The 18,250-nt window shown below is 37.2% G+C and overlaps 1 protein-coding gene across 21 annotated transcripts in view; it reads right to left on the bottom strand.

The window, feature by feature from the left end:
• Syne1 (spectrin repeat containing nuclear envelope protein 1) overlaps positions 1-18,250 on the bottom strand; it is a 473,610-nt gene that overhangs the window by 34,636 nt on the left and 420,724 nt on the right. For all 21 annotated transcript variants that reach the window (XM_087193553.1, XM_087193567.1, XM_087193559.1 and 18 more), the window contains 3 exons: positions 9,380-9,542; positions 1,563-1,750; positions 559-709 (listed from right to left, as the gene is read on the bottom strand). In XM_087193553.1, the coding sequence (XP_087049679.1) occupies positions 559-709; positions 1,563-1,750; positions 9,380-9,542 (502 nt within the window). The remainder of the gene's footprint in view (positions 1-558; positions 710-1,562; positions 1,751-9,379; positions 9,543-18,250) is intronic.

Raw genomic sequence — 18,250 nt, 5'->3', positions numbered from 1 at the left:
GGGTCCTGCTCTTTGTTGTGCAATTATAAAAGGATTATAGTGGAAATGTTTTGTTCAATTCTGGAGCAAACTCTTATCAATGATTAAAATTATTTATACACACTTCAATTAGATAAAAAAATCAAGAAAGTATGTGAAGAAGATAGATGGTTGATTTTGAAGAATTCTGAAATGAACAATAATGCCTAGAACTTTTGAAGGGGAATCAACAAATTTTGTTTTTTAACAGAATTTCTCTTTACTATTACTCTATTTGCAATTCTTTTTTTTTTTGGTACCGGGAACTGAACTCAGATCTTTGCGCTTGTGCAGCAGGTGGCGAAACCACTGAGGAAATCCCCAGCCCCTTGCAATTCTTGATTATCTGAAATTAAAATAAATATTTCCCTTATGCCTTGTCTGCCTATTTATGAGGTATTGCTAATGGTGGCTACAAGGTCATCACCCAGGTATTTGAACAAATAAGGCGTGGGCAGACAGTTTATGTCTTGGAACACCAACACCAGCTGGCTACTTTAATAGCAAAGTAAGCATTAAATATTTGAAACTATAAATCACCTCAAATTTCTTTAGTTCTTCCTTGGCAACTGTATAGAGCACCCCCGAAGAGCTTGGAAAAGCAGCTGTCCTTTCTGAAATCTTCAGCCAGTCTTCAAAACGAGAATAGTCATCCAGAAACTTCTGCCACAAACGCCATGTCTCTTCGATTCTGTGGCAGAAAAGGAAAGAACAAATTCCCATTATTAAATGTTGTTTGTGCTCCAGAGCCCAGTCTGATGCCTGCAACAGGATTAAGAGTGCCCAAATAAGCAACTGCTGTGCCAAACAATAACTGTGCCTTGAGCCAAACTGACCAGAGAGAGAGACAACTGTTTGAGCTAAAATAAAACAGCTGATTTTTTTAAAAAAACATGTCCTGTAGCCCTGGGTTTGGAGTTCGCCAAATTGAATATTCTAAGCACATAACAAGAGCTACTTTGGATATTTGCAAGGAAATCTAGAAATGCCTGACAATGCAATGAGCCTGAGATTCCACTGAAAGAAAACTGCTGTTCAACATCAAACCGTCCCTGACAAAAGTCAACCAATGACAGCAAGATAAATAGCAAGCTTTCAAGAGTCACCAGAGAGCACAATGATTTTGTGATTAGGTCATTATAATTTTATAATTATACATTGTGACTTTTTGCCACCTTAAATTTCAAAGAACTAAAAGATGAATAATGTGCCTCTTTCAATCATTCAAATTTTAATAAAAGAATGCTCAGTTTTTTTTCACAACCACAAATTCTGCAAAGTTATACTTGTTTGGCAAGGGCATATTTTAATTTTTCTATTTTCTATTTAACCTGTTTGCTCAGACATACACTTAGCTTGTTATATTTACATATTACCTTTATACCTACTTATTTTCCCAACTAAATGAAGATGAAGGCACACTTGGGAAGTTGGGGCTATTTTGGGGCACCGGGACCAAAGGGAGACACTGAACAATGGATGCTCTAGGTATTTCCTTTTCCTTTTTGGTCTTTCCTCTTCCCTAACTGAACACTGCAGCTCACTTGAGCCTCCTTTCCATAGACATAGCGCAGATGTTTCTCCACCGCCGGTCCAGGTTTCGTGTTGCCTGCTGGATGGAGTCACACTCGGCATCGGTGGCACAAGCATCACAGTCATGCAGCAGGACCTCACACAGATTGAGAACAGAGGCGACACCCGTGCTGTGCTTCTCGATATCTCTCTGAAGCTCCTGAGGGAAACAAAGGGCCCTTCATTCAGAAATTCCATGCATACATGTGGGAGAACATGCAGCAATGTTCACTGACTGATAAATGGTTAAGCTAAACCTTGACATGTATCTTACTTGAACGCATGAAGTGTCCTCAGCCTTGTTTATGAAATCCAGCAACCTCAAAGTTACAGTACAAGAAAATGGATCTAGAAATATTTCAGCTACGTAAATAATGCCAAAATACAAACCAAAACAAATGCAACAGACTATACTAAGAGTGAAACTACTTTCTTTTTTTTTTCCATTAAATTTATTGGTACTTTTTAGTATACAATACAGTTACATTCATCATTGAGAACTTGTACTTTTACATGATGTATCTTGGTTCTTATTTTTTCCCCATTCCCTTGCCCTCCCTTCACACCCTCCACCCTTCCCTATTTACAAAGACTTTGTTTCCATTTTTTTCCTTTTCCCATATTTTTTCTTTTCCCTTCTTTCCTTTACCCTACCCTTCTCCTACTTCCTTTAGACCTTTGCTTCCTATTTCACAATATCAATTATACATTTTGATCCTTATTTACACTTTTAGTTTTTCACACCAAAGAAACTATTCAGTATTTACACGTGTGTCCTATTTATTTCACTTGAGAATATGGCCTCAATGTGCATCCACTTAGCTATAAATGTCTCTAGTTTCTCATTCTTTATGGCCTAGTAGTACTCCATTTTATAAAAAAAAAAAACAACACATCTTCTTTATCCAGTTTCCAGTTGATGGGCACTTGGGCTGTTTCCAAGCTTTAGCTATTACAAACTGTGCCACTATAAACATGGGTGAGCATATATCGCTGTGGTATGATTCTTTTAATTCTTTTGGGAAGATACCCAGCAGGGGAATAGCTGGGTTAAATGGGACTTCTAATCCTAGTTCTTTGAGGTATCCCCACATTGATTTCCACAGTGCTTGCACCAATCTCCACTCCCACCAGCAATGGAGAAGGGTTCCTTTCTCCCCACAGCCCTGCCAGCATTTGTTATTGGTTGATTTCTTGATAGCAGCCATTCTTTCTGGGGCGAGGTGGAATCTCAGTGTTGTTTTCATCTGCATCTCTCGAATGACCAGTGATGTTGAACATTTTTTCATATATTTATTTGCTACTTTTACTTCTTTGAGAAATGTCTGTTCATTTCAGATGCCCATTTTTGAATTGGGTCTTTGAATTTGGGGGGGTCTGATTTTTTTTTTTTTAGTTCTTTATATATTCCAGATAGTAGACCTTTGTCTGAGGAACAGCTGGTAAAATTTTTTCCCACATTGTAGGTTGTCCCTTAGCTCTGTTGGTGGTTTCTCTTGCAGTGCAGAAGCTTTTTAATAAGATGAGATCCCAGCTGTTGATTCTCTGTGCTAGTTCCCATGCTACTGAGGATTTGTTCATTAAGTCTTTTCCTATGCCAATGTCTTCAAGAGTTTTGCCTAACCTATCTTCCAGTAACTTTAGTGTTTCTGTTTTAATATTTAGATCTTTAATCCACTTGGATTTTAGTGCATGGTGAAAGATAGGGGTCTTGTTTTAATCTCTGGCAAGTTGAAATCCAGAAACTACTTTCTTTAATGACTGAAAAATGAATCTTGCTCTAACTCCTTTACAGATATATCACTTCTATCCCAATCAATCAATTAATTTATCAATGGAATTATAGGTGGTGCATCTATTAGTAACTGGTTCTTAAGAACTGGGATTTAAACTATAAAGTTCTGCAAGTTTTGCTAATAGTGAATTACACCATCACCAAAAGGTATTCTGGTTTAAGGGACCTTGGTTCTATATCAGGCAGGATATCATTACTATTAGTAGTTTCTTCAGAGTAGAATTTTAGATGTAGCACAGAAATAACAAGCTTATGATGAAAAAGAAGAAGCTGAATTTTCCCAACTCCTACACATGAACTCTTCATGTTAATTATTTTCTCCATTGAGCTTTGCTATGGTGTTTCCAGAATGTTCCCTAAAGACTGATCTGTTCAAAGGCTTGGTCACCAGCCTGGGGCACTAGTGGGAAGCAGTGGAACCTCTGGGTAGGTGAGGGCTAGTGGAGGCAAGTTAGGTCATTCTGGGTGTGTCCTTGAAGGGAATACTGGGGCACTGGCCTCTTCCTGTTTCTCTTTTCTTGTGTCCCAGCAACTAAGAGGTAAAGGCCCTGTAACACTGTGCCACTGTGGGCCCCAAGCAACAAAAACAAATGACCATGAACCAAAGCCTCTAAATCTGTGAGCCAAAATATACTCTTCCTCTTTATAAGCTGACTATATTTTGTCACAGTAATAGAAAGGTTACTATCATAAGCTTTTAACCCAATTTATTTGAAATAAGTATTCCATTATTAAAAGCGAGCTCTACAGGTACCATTTTTTTTTTGCCTGTCCTATCCATCAGCAACCTTAACACATTTTCATGTATTTCTTGAGGTTGCCCATTTATTTCTTTTGCTGTAATAATTCCTCAACTTACTCAAGTAACTAGAATTTGTATTGTATTGCTTTGCCTCTAATTTTTCTCCTCAACACCATGTTCCAAAGTCCATAAAAAGACTAAATTATTGTCAGGTATAATAAGTGTACCTGTGATCAAATTTTGGAAATTTTATAAACTAGACTGTAATCAGAAGATAAAAGATCATTGAAGTATTTTTATTTTAGTAAATAGTCTTTTAAAATCTTTAATAAAACCTGTTTCACTCATGAGCAAGGGTATAACAAGGGATTGTTAATGTAAAAATATAAAACATTACAAAAATTAAAGATAAGGAAAAAGAGAACTCTGTGGATGAGATCACCAAGTAAATCCAAGGTAAAAGCACAAGGGTACACATTTCAAAGACGTGTTAGACACCTGAACATAATCCACGGATTTAACACAGAGCATACTGACATCGTTTCCTCAGTGCTCGAGTTTTTCTTAAGATCCCATATATGGAATAGTAACCTGAAGGCTTGAAAGTTTTGCAATAATATGTAAGTATCTAATACAGATAAAGATTTTAGTCTCAACTTTAATCTCAATTGATAATATGGTTTTGAATCATTGCGTAATGTCTCTGAATTTATTTTTCATAATTATAATAGAGAGAAGTTAGACAAAATGTTTCCTAAACTTGTCTCAAGTCTGTATATATTGTAGTTCTGCCCAACTAAATCTGTAAGAATAAGTACACTGGCAAGATAAACACAGAAAATTTCTACATAGGGAAGTAGAAGCTAATTCACTTATCAATTTAATATGTTCACTTGAATATTTGTCAGAAATTTTCCCTTTTAGAGGCAGACAGCTCATCTTTTACAATATGGATCCTATGGCTGTTAAGCTTAATAATCATCAATTTGATTGGCTTGGGAGCCCCCAAGGGCTAATCCAAGGGGATTAGCAGAGCCCACTTCTGGGTTTGTCTGGGTAGGTCAAGGATCTGTGAGCTTGGGGTCTATATGTGGACTCTGGCCCCTTCCTCTCTGGCACTGCTCTCCTGCTCTTAGCTTTCCGGCCTCCTTGAAGTAAACAGGTTTGTTCTACCATACCCTTCTGCCATGATGTTTCCATCTTGGAGCCAGCTCACCAGGAACTAAAACTCCTGAAACCATGAGCCAAAAAAATCTTCCTTCCTTTAAGGTGTAGGTGTCAAGTAGCTTTCCTGAATGATGGGACAGCTGACCAATATAGAGACAAATAGCACAATTTTTATAGAATAAATTTTTAAAGTTTTTCCAGAAAAGAACTTATGGTACACATGATATCATTATAACAAAATGTACTAAGCATTTCCTTTGTGCTAGGCATTGTGCTCATGGCTTTTCCCCTTAATTTGTACAATCATGCTTTCTGGCATGTATTCTGATCATCAACATTCTATAAATAAGGTATCTGATGGTTAAAATGATTAATTACTTTGCTTTAGTTTATCCAGAAAAGTGATGAGCTCAGGATTTGATACCAGGAAGTCTTTACTTTTAATCACTGGTATGCAATTTTAAAATAGTAATTTAAAATTTAATTTAGAAGACATATGCACAAATATTAACATATTAAAAAGTAAAAACAAAAGATTAGAAGGTATCTAATGAAGTAGGGGCCTTTCCTCCCATTACTCCTCTTTTCTAGAAGCAATCATCTCTATCTTTTGGAGCTCCTTCTTCTGGTATTTACATCTACATTTCTAAGCAACATGATTATACAGATATTTATTCATTTTAAAAAATTTTAGACATTCTTGACTCTTTTACAGTAGAGAAGGAATAAACTTTGTCATGGATCACTGGGCTCCAATGACTGTTTCAGCACAGTTTACAGTTAGAACAATAGCCATTGTTTCCATTACAGTTATTTAATATTTTTCACATTTCAGCTATGAGATATGCTATGGTTATGTTTCTTTTCTTATAAAAATTTTTGACCTTTTGGAATTAATTCTCCATCTCTCTCTCTCTCTCTCTCTCACTCAAGTTTATATTGTTGCTTCTTCTCCCTCTCCTATAGAGCTAATTCTCTTCTAGTACAGTTAAGCCTCTCAGGTGGTCCAGTTCCCTGGAAAGCTCTCTCCTTAGGCCCCCACCCCTGCTCCCACCTGGCCCGTGCTGGATGCTGCAGGACAACCATCACCAGGAACTCTGCTCCATCTCCATCCTGGGAGTTCTTTTTAAAATTCTATTTTTGATGAACATGCATCAATTTTGTACATACTGCTGGGGCTCAGTGTGCTGTTTCAACACACACATTACACGCATATGGTGTGCACTGATCAAACCCTACCTCCCTTTACATATCCTACCTCCCATCTCAACCACCACAAATCACTATTCTATATTCAAATCTACCTTTTTAAAAAAAAAATTTTACATATAACAGAGACCATGTAGTATTTTATTTTCCTGTTTCTGGCTTATTTCACTTAACATAATGTTTTCTACTTCCACTGATTTTACTGCAGATGACAGGATTTCATTCATTGTTACAGCTGAATGACACATCATTTTTCTTTCTCTGAGTTGAATATTATTCTTCCTACCACTTTGCTGTTAGAAAAATGGGTGCATACATGGTAAAATTTTTGTATATTAAATTGTAGAATATAAAATTCTAAATATTAAGAAACTTTCCCAGCCTTTCAAAGAAAGTATACCATTATCTTCCAGATCTCATTTTTGTTTTGGAGAAATCAGATATTTTGCACCCTGAAAACTTTAAAAATCTCCTCTTTATCCCTCATCTTGGCAAAACTATAATGTGGTGTGCCTGGCCTGGCTTTGTTTTGTTTTAACTTTTCTTGGTCACTTGTGAGGCTCTTACGATCTGGAAGTATTTGCTTTTCATTTGAGATTATTTTTAACATTACTACTTGATAATTTCTTCTACTTTTTAAAAATTCTTTGGGGGATTTTTATTGAAAAACTGACCTGGATCTTGAAACTCCTGGATTAATCTTTTAATTTTATTATAATTCTCTCCTATTTTTCATATATTTATCTTTCTGTTTCACTTTGTGGGAAATTCGCTCAATTCTGAAAGTTTCTTTAAAAAAGACAATGGCATCCCCTTTTTTTAGTGCAAAAATCTGGGTTTTTTATAAGTATTTTTCTCCTTCCATAATCTGTTTCTTTTTATTTGTCCCCTCTCCCATTTCTTTTGGTTTATTTTTTCAGGGGGGAAGATTTCTTAAGCAGTGGAGGTTCTTGCCTACCCACACAGCTAAGAACGTGGCAGGGCTGCAGGAGCAATTCAGTGGTGGAGCACTTGCCTAGCATGCCTAAGGCCTCCTGTTCAATCCCTGGGACTGCAAGGAGGGGATAAAGCTTAAGAGAGTCAGTCACTGCATGCTGTGAACTAATGAATGCCAACCCAGAGCCATCACTTTAAAGAAGCTGGGTAGGAGTCTTTGCCTAGTTTCCTTAATTATCACCACCTAAAGGTATTTTTCCTCATCTGGTCAGTTTCTTCACAAAGACCGCTCCCATTTTGGGTTGAGTGATAAGCTACTGACAGGAGACGGGAGATGGGTTGCAGAGTGAGCTGGCAGTCAGATGTTTGGCATAGAGCCATTCACCTCGTCTCCCTATCTTTAATACACTGACTCCGGGCCTAAGGGTGTGCTGATGCCCAAGCCCAAAGCCACTGTGCTTTGCCTTCACCAGAGAATGTTTCTCTGGTCTGCTGCCAGAGTGAGTGCAGCAAAGCCGCCTGGCATTCTGGGCGGCCGAGGATCTGCCAGTCTAACCACCCCGGATCCTGACTAAAGCAACAATTCTCTTTGCAGCTTTGCAGACAATGCAGCTCACCTTGACTTGATCTGTTTTCTGAGCCTTGGAACTTTGTAACATGAATCACCTTTCTGCTAATGCCCTCAGTATTCCATCCTGCTAATGTCCTCAGTATTCCTCTAGCCACTGTCCATCTTCCAAGATTCGACTGGATGTTACTCAGCTCTAACATTTTTTCTCCTCTTCACTTTGTCATTGTGAGTTTTACCCTTTTGTTCTCCCTTTACTATGATTTCACTGTGTATTTTGCAGTAGGTAGGAGTATAAATGCATTTGATCAATTTGCCATATTTAACTAGATACTTTTTGTACATTAGCTAAGTTATAATTGGCCATTAGCAGTATACATCTTATCAGTGATACACATAGTTACCATCATTATTATGTTCTCCAGGAGAATTTGGGGAGCCTCACAACGCAATCATCAAAATCTCAAACAAAAGCACCTTTCAAAGAATTTCAAACTTAAAATTTTTTAAACGCAATGCTAATTTTAATATTTAAATTCAACTGCAACTGTATTTTAACATCTATTCTCATCAGCTTAAATCATCTGTGAAAAAAATAAAGTGAGTACATTAAATATTTTGTGGGATTTTTAAAATAGATGCTATTTATGAGTTATAGTGGTTTCAAGTTAAGCAACTTGGCTACAATGGCCTAAATGTAATGGAAGAAACCAGAGTCTGGTTAGAATTTTCAAAAGCAAGCTGAAGACGTGGAGTAACAAGACTTCATGTGAGGAACTGACTGTGTTCACTATGGGTAACTAGAAGCTGATATGCTCAGTCATCTGTATGTATTTTCAGGGTCATTCTCATTTGCTCTGTTGGGTTGTACATTACATATACCAGTGACATGTGCTGACACTGCTGCATACACGAAGGAGAAATTACAATGTGTGCTCTAAAGGTCATGCAACACTTCTTACAGAACACAAGTTTTTAAACTAAAAATTCTCAATATGCACTGTAATCTTTCCCAAATGCTATAGGCAGAAAAAAGAGCTCCATTACTATAGACTTAAAAAACTAACCCACAAATAAATAAACAATCTGATGATGTTTTGGATACATCACTAAAACTCAACCTTACCTACTGTCTTAGAGTGGCTCCTGGAGGACCAGTGACACTAGCACTATGATGGAACAAGTGTCTTTGTAAGAGTCAACTGCAGTGACATGGAACTGATTTTCCTCAACACTTCCCTACACAAAGCTTCCCTTTCCTCACCAGTCAGGCCTAGCTTCCTTCTCACGTTCCATCTTGAGTCACCAACCTAACCTACCCCATTACCCTGGCCAGATAGACAGTTATTCATTTCATTGTTTTCAGTTTTACCTGCTGCTCGTTAAGCTTTCTCTGTATCTCTTCTGAGTCACAGGAATCGTAGACTATGGGTTTGGCCAGTTCTGACTCGATTTGGGCTAGCCAAGCCCTTAGGCTGCTCATGTTCTTATCGAGCTGCTGCACAGCCACCAGAGTCTCCTTCAGCTTCTTCACCCTGTAAGCAGAAGCCAAACACCCAGTGTCAGTAAAGCCTGGCTCACATCACCTTGGTGTAGAGAAGAGCATGCTGAGTCTAAAGCCAAATCGCCCTGGTCCATCCTAGCTCAGCCACTTACAGGTTGCAGAGCCTTCCTGTGTCTCTGTTTCCTCATCTACAAAATGGGAGATTTAAATAAGTGGGATAATGCAGGGTAATTTCAATAAGCATTACCAACTATTATACTCAACACAGTCCCAACATGGACAGAAACCCCAAGGTTGTCACAAACATTATTTCCACAAAGAACATAATTTATATTCCTACAAGGAATATCTAAGAGAAATACTTTTTAAAACATTTCCAACAGATTGTCATTGAACAGATTATGTAGCCATGGTTCTGATACTGACCAAATATAATTTTGGCACCGGTGGGTTGTCTTTCAGCGCTTTTTGAGTTGAAACTCAGTTATAGAAGAAAACATATTTAAGATAAACTATCAGGTTATGTGAGGGTGAGGCTCGGGGTGAAGCCCTTGCCTACCATATGTGAAGCCCTGGATTTAATCAACCACAACCAGAAAAGGTGAGCTTTTTAGAAAAGAGATAAATGATAGTGATATATTACATTCATTCAAGCAATTTGAGTTTGACTAATGAAAAATCATGTGATGGATAATCTTGACTATCAATTTGACTGGGTTAAGAGACACTTCAGAGATCAGTAAGGCGGACTTCTTGGTGTGTCTGGGAGAGTCATGGGGACAGGACCGTAGGAACTACAGCTAGCCCTGGCCCCTTCCTCTTGCACTTCTTTCCTGTGCTTTGCTTGCTGGGAGCCATCAAGTGAGCAACTTGGTTCCGCCATACCCTTCTACCATGACATTCCTGACTTGGAGCCAGCTGACCATGGATTAAAACTGAAACTGTGAGTCAAAATAAACCTCTCCTTCTTAAGTTGTGGGTGTTAGGGATTTTGCCCCAGCAATGGAAAAGCTGCTCAATACAGATCACATTAAGGGTAAGCAACGATCCACTGGACCCCTTCTTTGTGTAATATCCTGATTTCAAAAAAGTGCCCCTCCCATCCACTTTCTTTAAAATAGTCACTTACCTAACAATCATATGTGGACATCTTAGGTGTGAGATACTGGGAAGACAAAGGTAAATAAGGCAATTTTTTCTCTTCTGAAATTTACAATCTGTATAGAAATCTGGACATGTAAACAATGAAATATAACAGAATATGGTAAGAACTAAGCTAAAGAAATAAGCCAAGCTTGGTAAATAACTAAAGAGAGATCAGTTGTGTCTGGCCATGTTCAAGTAACACTTATTTATTCACTGAGTATTTGGTTCTTTCTTTATTCCTTCTATAAACATTTACGGTGCTGGGAAGATATGGTGTTAATGACAGAAATATGGCAACAACTGAAGCATTATTCTTGCCAGTGAGGAGTGTATATTGTGATGGAAGAGAAATGAAACAGTAACATTTGAGCTGCATCTTGAGAGATGGATGCAAGCCTAAAAGAAGCCTTCTGGCAAGGAAACTGATGGCAGAAAAGCAGAGATGTAGAAGACAAATGGTGTCATGGTACCGGCGAGAGTTGAGGTAGAGAGGATGGGGAAGAGAAGCCAAAGAGAGATAACGTGGTAGGAGGGAAGAAGGCTGGGAAGGCTGGGGTAAGATTATAAATGTATTTAAAGACATGATGGGTTTCTGTGCTGTTTTAAGGCTAATAGGAACTTTGCTGAGATTTATTAGCAGAGAAATGATAAGATCAGTTCTAATTTTTGCGTATGTAAATTTGACATAAAGATGTCGTGGGAACCAGTTCAAGGAAGCAAACAGAATTATCCAACAGTTCACATCAATAGCCTGCTCTTGGGAAACAGTGGGAAGAGAAGTGAGGATCAAATTGCTAAGTTCATAATTGGCATGAGGTGAGGCAAGAGAAGTTAAAAAGATGTGTTTTCCATTTGTGTGACCAGGTGGATGCTATATGAGAATGAGCAAGTTCTTGGGATTAATTTGGGATATGATATATCCAAAGTACCAGATAGAAACATAAAGAAATGTAGTTCTAAGGTCTTGAAGAGAAAAAGGAAATTTTATCCCATCAGTTTAGGCTGGTTGGCATAGTTGAAGCCCTATAAACAAATGAGTGTCATCCTGAGAGTCTGCAGACTACAAAGAATGAATTTTAAAAGGCTGGTTAAAAAAGGAGGAATCAGTTATACATTTTGGTCCTCATTTACACATGTGTAAATACTGAATAGTTTCTCTGGTGTGAGAAACTGAAAGTGTAAATGAGGACCAAGATGTGTAATTGATATTGTGAAATAGGAAGAGAAGGTCCAAAGAGGAAGAGGAGCTGGGGTGGGGGAGAGAAGGGAAAAAAGGGAAGAATTGCAGATACATCTAGGCTATGAGGCAGGGATTTAGGGGAAACTGGCATCAAGGACAGAAGAGTAGGGATAGATAAATCAGTTTTGCAAAGTTTCCCATTGTGGGAAAGGTGTGAGCAGGTATTTCGGAGGGATATAGTATATTTCTCAGCTCTGTTATTATCAAGGAATAGCAAATATTGATTATGAATACTAGTGGAAGGCCTGACATGGCTGAGAGTGCACAGATTGTTCTAACAAGAAGAGTCATAGTGACGACAAGCCCCTGATCAATAATTTCTGGTCCAGCCCTTATTTAAAATGAAGTTCCACCTTTAGACCAGAAGTCCTCCTTTTGGATTTGGAAACATGGTCACCTCATTAGCACTCCTCTTAATATAAGTATGCAGCAGAGAAGCAAAAAATATCTCAACATAAAGGGTGTCACTTTGCCCCTAGTGAAGAGGTATCTTCTTGAAAAAATGTCAGGAGATGTTATTTTTAAGACTATGGGGGTGTTGTATGGTCAAAGATAGCATCTGTATCACTTCTCAGCCTTTTGGCTAAGATCAAGTGTAGCACAACTCTATGAAGCCCAACAGAGAGAAGGTACCATGCAAGGTAAAACACTAAAGGGAAAGGGGAGAAAATAAGAAATAAAAGAGCCAACAATAGTAAAACATCATGACAAGGATGAGTCAATATCTCTCAATTATAACTATCAGTGTTAATGGCCTCAATTCACCAATCAAAAGAAATAGACTGACAGAATAGACTAAGAAGCAAAACCCTGGAATATGCTGAACAAGAAACACACCTAACTCAAAAGGAAATTCATAGACTGAAAGTAAAAGGATGGAAAACAGTCCTCCATGCCACAGGAACCCAGAAAAAAGCAGGGGTAGCAATCTTATTTGCAGACAAAGTAGATTTCAAACCAAAACTAATTAAGAGAGACAAAGATGGTCACTACATACTTGCGAAGGAAACAATCCAAGAGGAAGAGATGACAATCCTAAATATATATCCACCAAATATGAATGCCCCCAACTATATAAAACAAATATTAATGGACATGAAAAACCAAATAAGCACTAATACAATTGTAGTGGGGGACCTCAACACCCCTCTATCACAAATAGACAGATCAACTAGAAAAAAATTAACAATGAAATTCTAGAACTGAACCAAGCTATTGAACAAATGGACTTAATAGATGTTTACAGACTGTTCCACCCCACAAAATCAGAATACACATTCATTTCAGCTGCACAAGGGTCATTCTCCAAAATAGATCACATGCTAGCTCATAGGACATGTCTAAGTAAATGTAAAAGAATTGAAGTTATCTCCTGTATATTATCAGACCATAGTGCAATAAAATTCGAGATCAATAACATAAGAAACCGCAAAACTCCCACAAACACATGGAAATTGAATAACACCCTCCTGAACAACCAATGGGTCACAGAGGAAATTGAAGAAATTAAACAGTTTCTACAAGTAAATGATAATGCCACTATAATAAAAAGGAATCTGTGGGACACAATGAAAGCAGTTCTACATGGGAAATTCATAGCAGTGAATGCCCATATTAGGACAACAGAGAGAACTCATTTAAATAACCTAATGCAGAACCTCAAGCTCCTAGAAAAAGAGGAACATAACAAACCCAAAGCTCATACAAGAAAGGAAATTATAAAGATCCGAGCAGAAATCAATGTAATGGAGACTAAGAGAATGATACAATTAAATCAATGAATCAGAGTTGGTTTTTTGAAAGAATAAATAAAATTGATAAACCTTTAGCCAACCTTATCAAAAAAAGGAAAGAAAAGGCTCAGATCCATGCAATTAAGAATGAAAAAGGTGAAGCCATAACAGATCCAGCAGAAATCCAGAGGATCATCAATACCTACTTTGAGAACCTGTACTCTAATAAAATGGAAAACACAGAAGAAATGGACAGATTCCTAGATACATACAAATTGCCAAAGTTAAATGAAGAAGATATAGAAATTCTAAACACCCCAATAACAGTGAGTGAAATTGAAAATGTAATAAAATATTTACCAACAAAGAAAAGCCCAGGTCCTGATGGCTTCACTGTGGACTTCTACAAGACATTTAAAGAAGAACTATCACCATTACTCTTTAAACTCATCAAGGAAATTGAAAGGGAAGCAAGGCTTCCAAATTCATTCCTGGAAGCAAGTGTTACTTTGATCCCCAAACCAGGGAAAGACCCAACCCAAAAAGAGAACTACAGACCAATCTCCTTAATGAACATAGATGCAAAAATCCTCAACAAGATACTGGCAAACAGAATACAGAGTGTCATCAAGAAGACCATACAGCCTGACCAAGTCGGATTTATCCCAGGAATACAAGGATGGTTCAACATCCATAAATCAATAAATTTAATACACTATATTAATAGAATCAAGGACAAAAACCATATGATCATCTCCATAGATGCAGAAAAGGCATTTGACAAAATCCAACATGCATTCATCATAAAAAGTGCTACAGAAAATTGGAATAGAAGGTCTTTATCTTAACCTGATTAAGGCTATCTATGAAAAACCAACAGCCAACATCATACTAAATGGTCAAAAACTGAAAACTTTCATGCTAAAATCAAGAACAAGGCAAGGATGCCCACTATCACCACTCCTTCAATATTGTTGTTCAATATCACTCTTCAATATTGTTCTGGAAACATTAACCATAGCAATTAGAAAAGAGAAAGAAATAAAAGGAATAAAGATAGGAAAGGAAGAAGTTCAACTGTCATTATTTGCTGACGATATGATATTTTACATAGAAGACCCAAAAAACTCAGTCAAAAGTCTTCTAGACCTAATTGACAGATTCAGTAGAGTAGCTGGATACAAGGTCAACACTCAAAAAACAACAGCCTTCTTATACACAAATAGCAGGCCCATTGAGAGAGAAATTCGGGAAATAATTCCTTTTACAATAGGATGCAAAAAATGAAATATCTAGGAATCAATCTAACAAAGGAAGCAAAAGACCTCTTCACTGAAAACTATAGCACTCTGAAGAAGGAGATCGAAGAGGATATAAGAAAATGGAAAGATATCCCTTGTTCCTGGTTAGGAAGAACCAATATAGTGAAAATGGCCATACTTTCAAAACTACTACATAGATTTAATGCAATGCAGATTGAAATTCCAACAATATACTTCACAGAACTAGAGAAAATAATCCAAAAATTCATTTGGAACCAGAAGAAACCTAGAATAGCAAAAGCAATTCTAGGCGACAGAGACATGGCTGGGGGTATCACAATCCTCAACTTGAAATTATACTACAAAGCTACTGTGATAAAAACAGCATGACACTGGCAAAGAAACAGACCCAAGGATCAGTGGAAGAGATTAGAAGATGCAGAAATAACTCTAGACATACTCAGTCACCTCATCTTTGACAAAGGAGCCAACCATCCCCACTGGAGGAAAGATAGCCTATTTATACAAATGGTGTTGGAAAAACTGGATTTCAACCTGTCAAAGATTAAAACTAGACCCATAACTATCACCATGCACTAAACTCAGATCAAAGTGGATTAAAGATCTAAATATTAAGACAGAAACACTAAACTTGCTGGAAGAGAAGTTAGGTAGAACTCTTGAAGATATTGGCATAGGAAAAGACTTTATGAACAAAACCTCAGTAGCACAGGAACTGGCACAAAGAATCAATAACTGGGATTTCATCTTATTAAAAAGCTTCTGCACTGCAAGAGAAACCACCAACAGAGCTAAGAGACAACCTACAATGTGGGAAAAAATTTTAACAGCTGTACCTTAGAAAAAGCACTACTATCTAGAATATATAAAGAATTGAAAAAAATCAGACCCCCCAAATTTAAAGACCCAATTCAAAAATGGGCATCTGAAATGAACAGACATTTCTCAGACAAAGAAGTAAAAGTAGCAAATAAATATATGAAATAATGTTCAACATCACTGGTCATTCGAGAGATGCAGATGAAAACAACACTGAGATTCCACCTCACCCCACAAAGAATGGCTGCTAGCAAGAAATCAACCAATAACAAATGCTGGCAGGGGTGTGGAGAGAAAGGAAACCTTCTTCATTTTTGGTGGGAGTACAGACTGGTGCAACCACTGTGGAAATCAGTATGGAGATACCTCAAATATTTAGGACTACAGGTCCCATTTGGCCCAGCTATTCCCCTCCTGGTTATCTTCCCCAAAGAATGAAAAGAATCATACCACAGCGATATATGTGCACCTATGTTTATAGTGGCACAGTTTGTAATAACTGAAGCTTGGAAACAGACCAAGTGCCCATCAACTGGAAACTGGATAAAGAAGATGTGGTTCTTTTATAAAATGGAGTACTACTCAGCCATAAAGAATGAGAAACTAGAGTCATTTATAGCTAAATGGATGCATATTGAGGCCATACTCTTAAGTGAAATAAATAGAACACACATGTAAATATCAAATAGTTTCTCTAGTGTGAGAAACTGAAAGTGTAAATAAGGATTAAAATGATTAAAATGAATAATTGATAATTTGATATAGGAAGAAAGGTCCAAAGGTGTAGAGGTGGCAGGAGGGGAAGGGGAAAATGAAGAAGGAAAAGGAAAAATTATGAGAAAGAAAAAAAAATGGAAACAAAGTTTATGTAAATAAGGAAGGGTGGAGGGGGTGAAGGGCGTACAGGTAATGGGCAAAAAAATAAGAACTAAGACACATCATGTACAGGTACAAACACCCAATGATAAATGTAAATGTATGGTATACCTAAAATGTACCAATAAATATATAAATAAATTTTTTTTAAAAAAGGTTGCATCTGTGATAGAACGTTCTCAGAGGATAACAGCTCACACTCAGCATCACCAGGCACCCCTAGGTCTTTGTTGCTAAGATGTCAGACAAGTGACTCCCAGGCTGGGAGAGAGAATCCCCTGAGTGTGCTCACCCCACATGTGCCAAGGGCCAGCCTTCTCTCTCCCAACTCCACCTGACTCTGACATGCCTCCCTGAGCAAGAGCCATTGCTCTAAGAAAACGCCTTCTAATCGAAGTATTTGGAGAATTTTGATTTATTTTTAATTCCTTAAAGTCAATATCATCACTTCTACTACAGTTTCAATAAACCATTTCTCTCTGAATTGAAGATGTGATCATCTGATGATGTAATCATTTTTCCTCCTTATGATTTTCCTCAAAGCACTCTCTCACACAGCTGCTTTTAAAATGATTTTCATTATGGTCAAGTATTAATATTAATCATCTATATTTAATTGATTATAATTAATAATACATATATGTTAATAATATTTTCAATTTGTAAAAGTACTTAGGTGTATTACCTTATAATTGTTTTAGAAAATAATGTATATATAAAATAATTATGTTCATATTTTACAATATACTATATTGATAGGGAAGGAAAATATGTTGCCATGTTTATCATGATGCATAATTTTACTCAAAATAAGAGTGCTTTAATTAGCTTTGTAAGCATAAATCGCACCCAGTCCTCGAACACTTCATGGAATTGCCCTGAACAACATTTCCAAGAACTTTTACATACAGTTCACTCACATTTGTCTCATTCATGAGACAAAATTGGATAGTGGTCAATGAATGACAGTTTTAGAAAGGCTGCTGGGCACAAATCTCAGGGAGTACATTCTGTGAATGACCATGGCATGAACGTGAACTCAGAATTTAACATGGCTCTGGTGATAGTGCCCCAGACCGAAAGGACAATCTACTCTCAGTGGTCTCACTGGGACAGAACTGAAAAATGGAACGAGATGTCTGTCCTGAATTCACCCCAGTAAGAATGTCCTCCCAGCAACCCCTCCTACTTGACCAGCTTCCTGTTTGCAGATTTGGTAGGGTCTGAATGCTGACTATACTTTGGAATGGAATTTTATTGCAAATTCATAATATTATTGAGGTTCACTAGAGGTCGGAGTGCTTGTTTTCTCTCTATTCTTGTTTTAACTCCCTGGTTTTATTTATGGACAAGTTGGCTTCTTCTAACCTAAGTTCTTTGAAAAGTTGGAACTGTGAATTCTTAAGTTTGGATTTTCCCTCCCCCTGCCATGCTAAACTCAATGTTTTGCACAAAGTTGGACATTATTTAAATGCTTGCTAACCATGAATAATTAGTATAATTAGTACAATATTTTTATTTAGTTAAAATTTTAATTAAAAATTGCTATTACATGTCTACTTTTTTCCTCTAGGTCCAACATTTGCAAATGGTCTATTTTTCAAGTACTAACATTCATTGATTTTCTTGGTTCAAAACCCAC

This window comes from Heterocephalus glaber, unplaced genomic scaffold (genome assembly GCF_053883595.1).
Source record: "Heterocephalus glaber isolate CG9 unplaced genomic scaffold, H.glaber_assembly_v1.0 deba00001593, whole genome shotgun sequence".
In the NCBI taxonomy this organism is placed as follows: domain Eukaryota; kingdom Metazoa; phylum Chordata; class Mammalia; order Rodentia; family Bathyergidae; genus Heterocephalus; species Heterocephalus glaber.
Note: the sequence above shows the minus strand (reverse complement) of the source record. Positions and strands in the feature narration are given on the sequence as shown.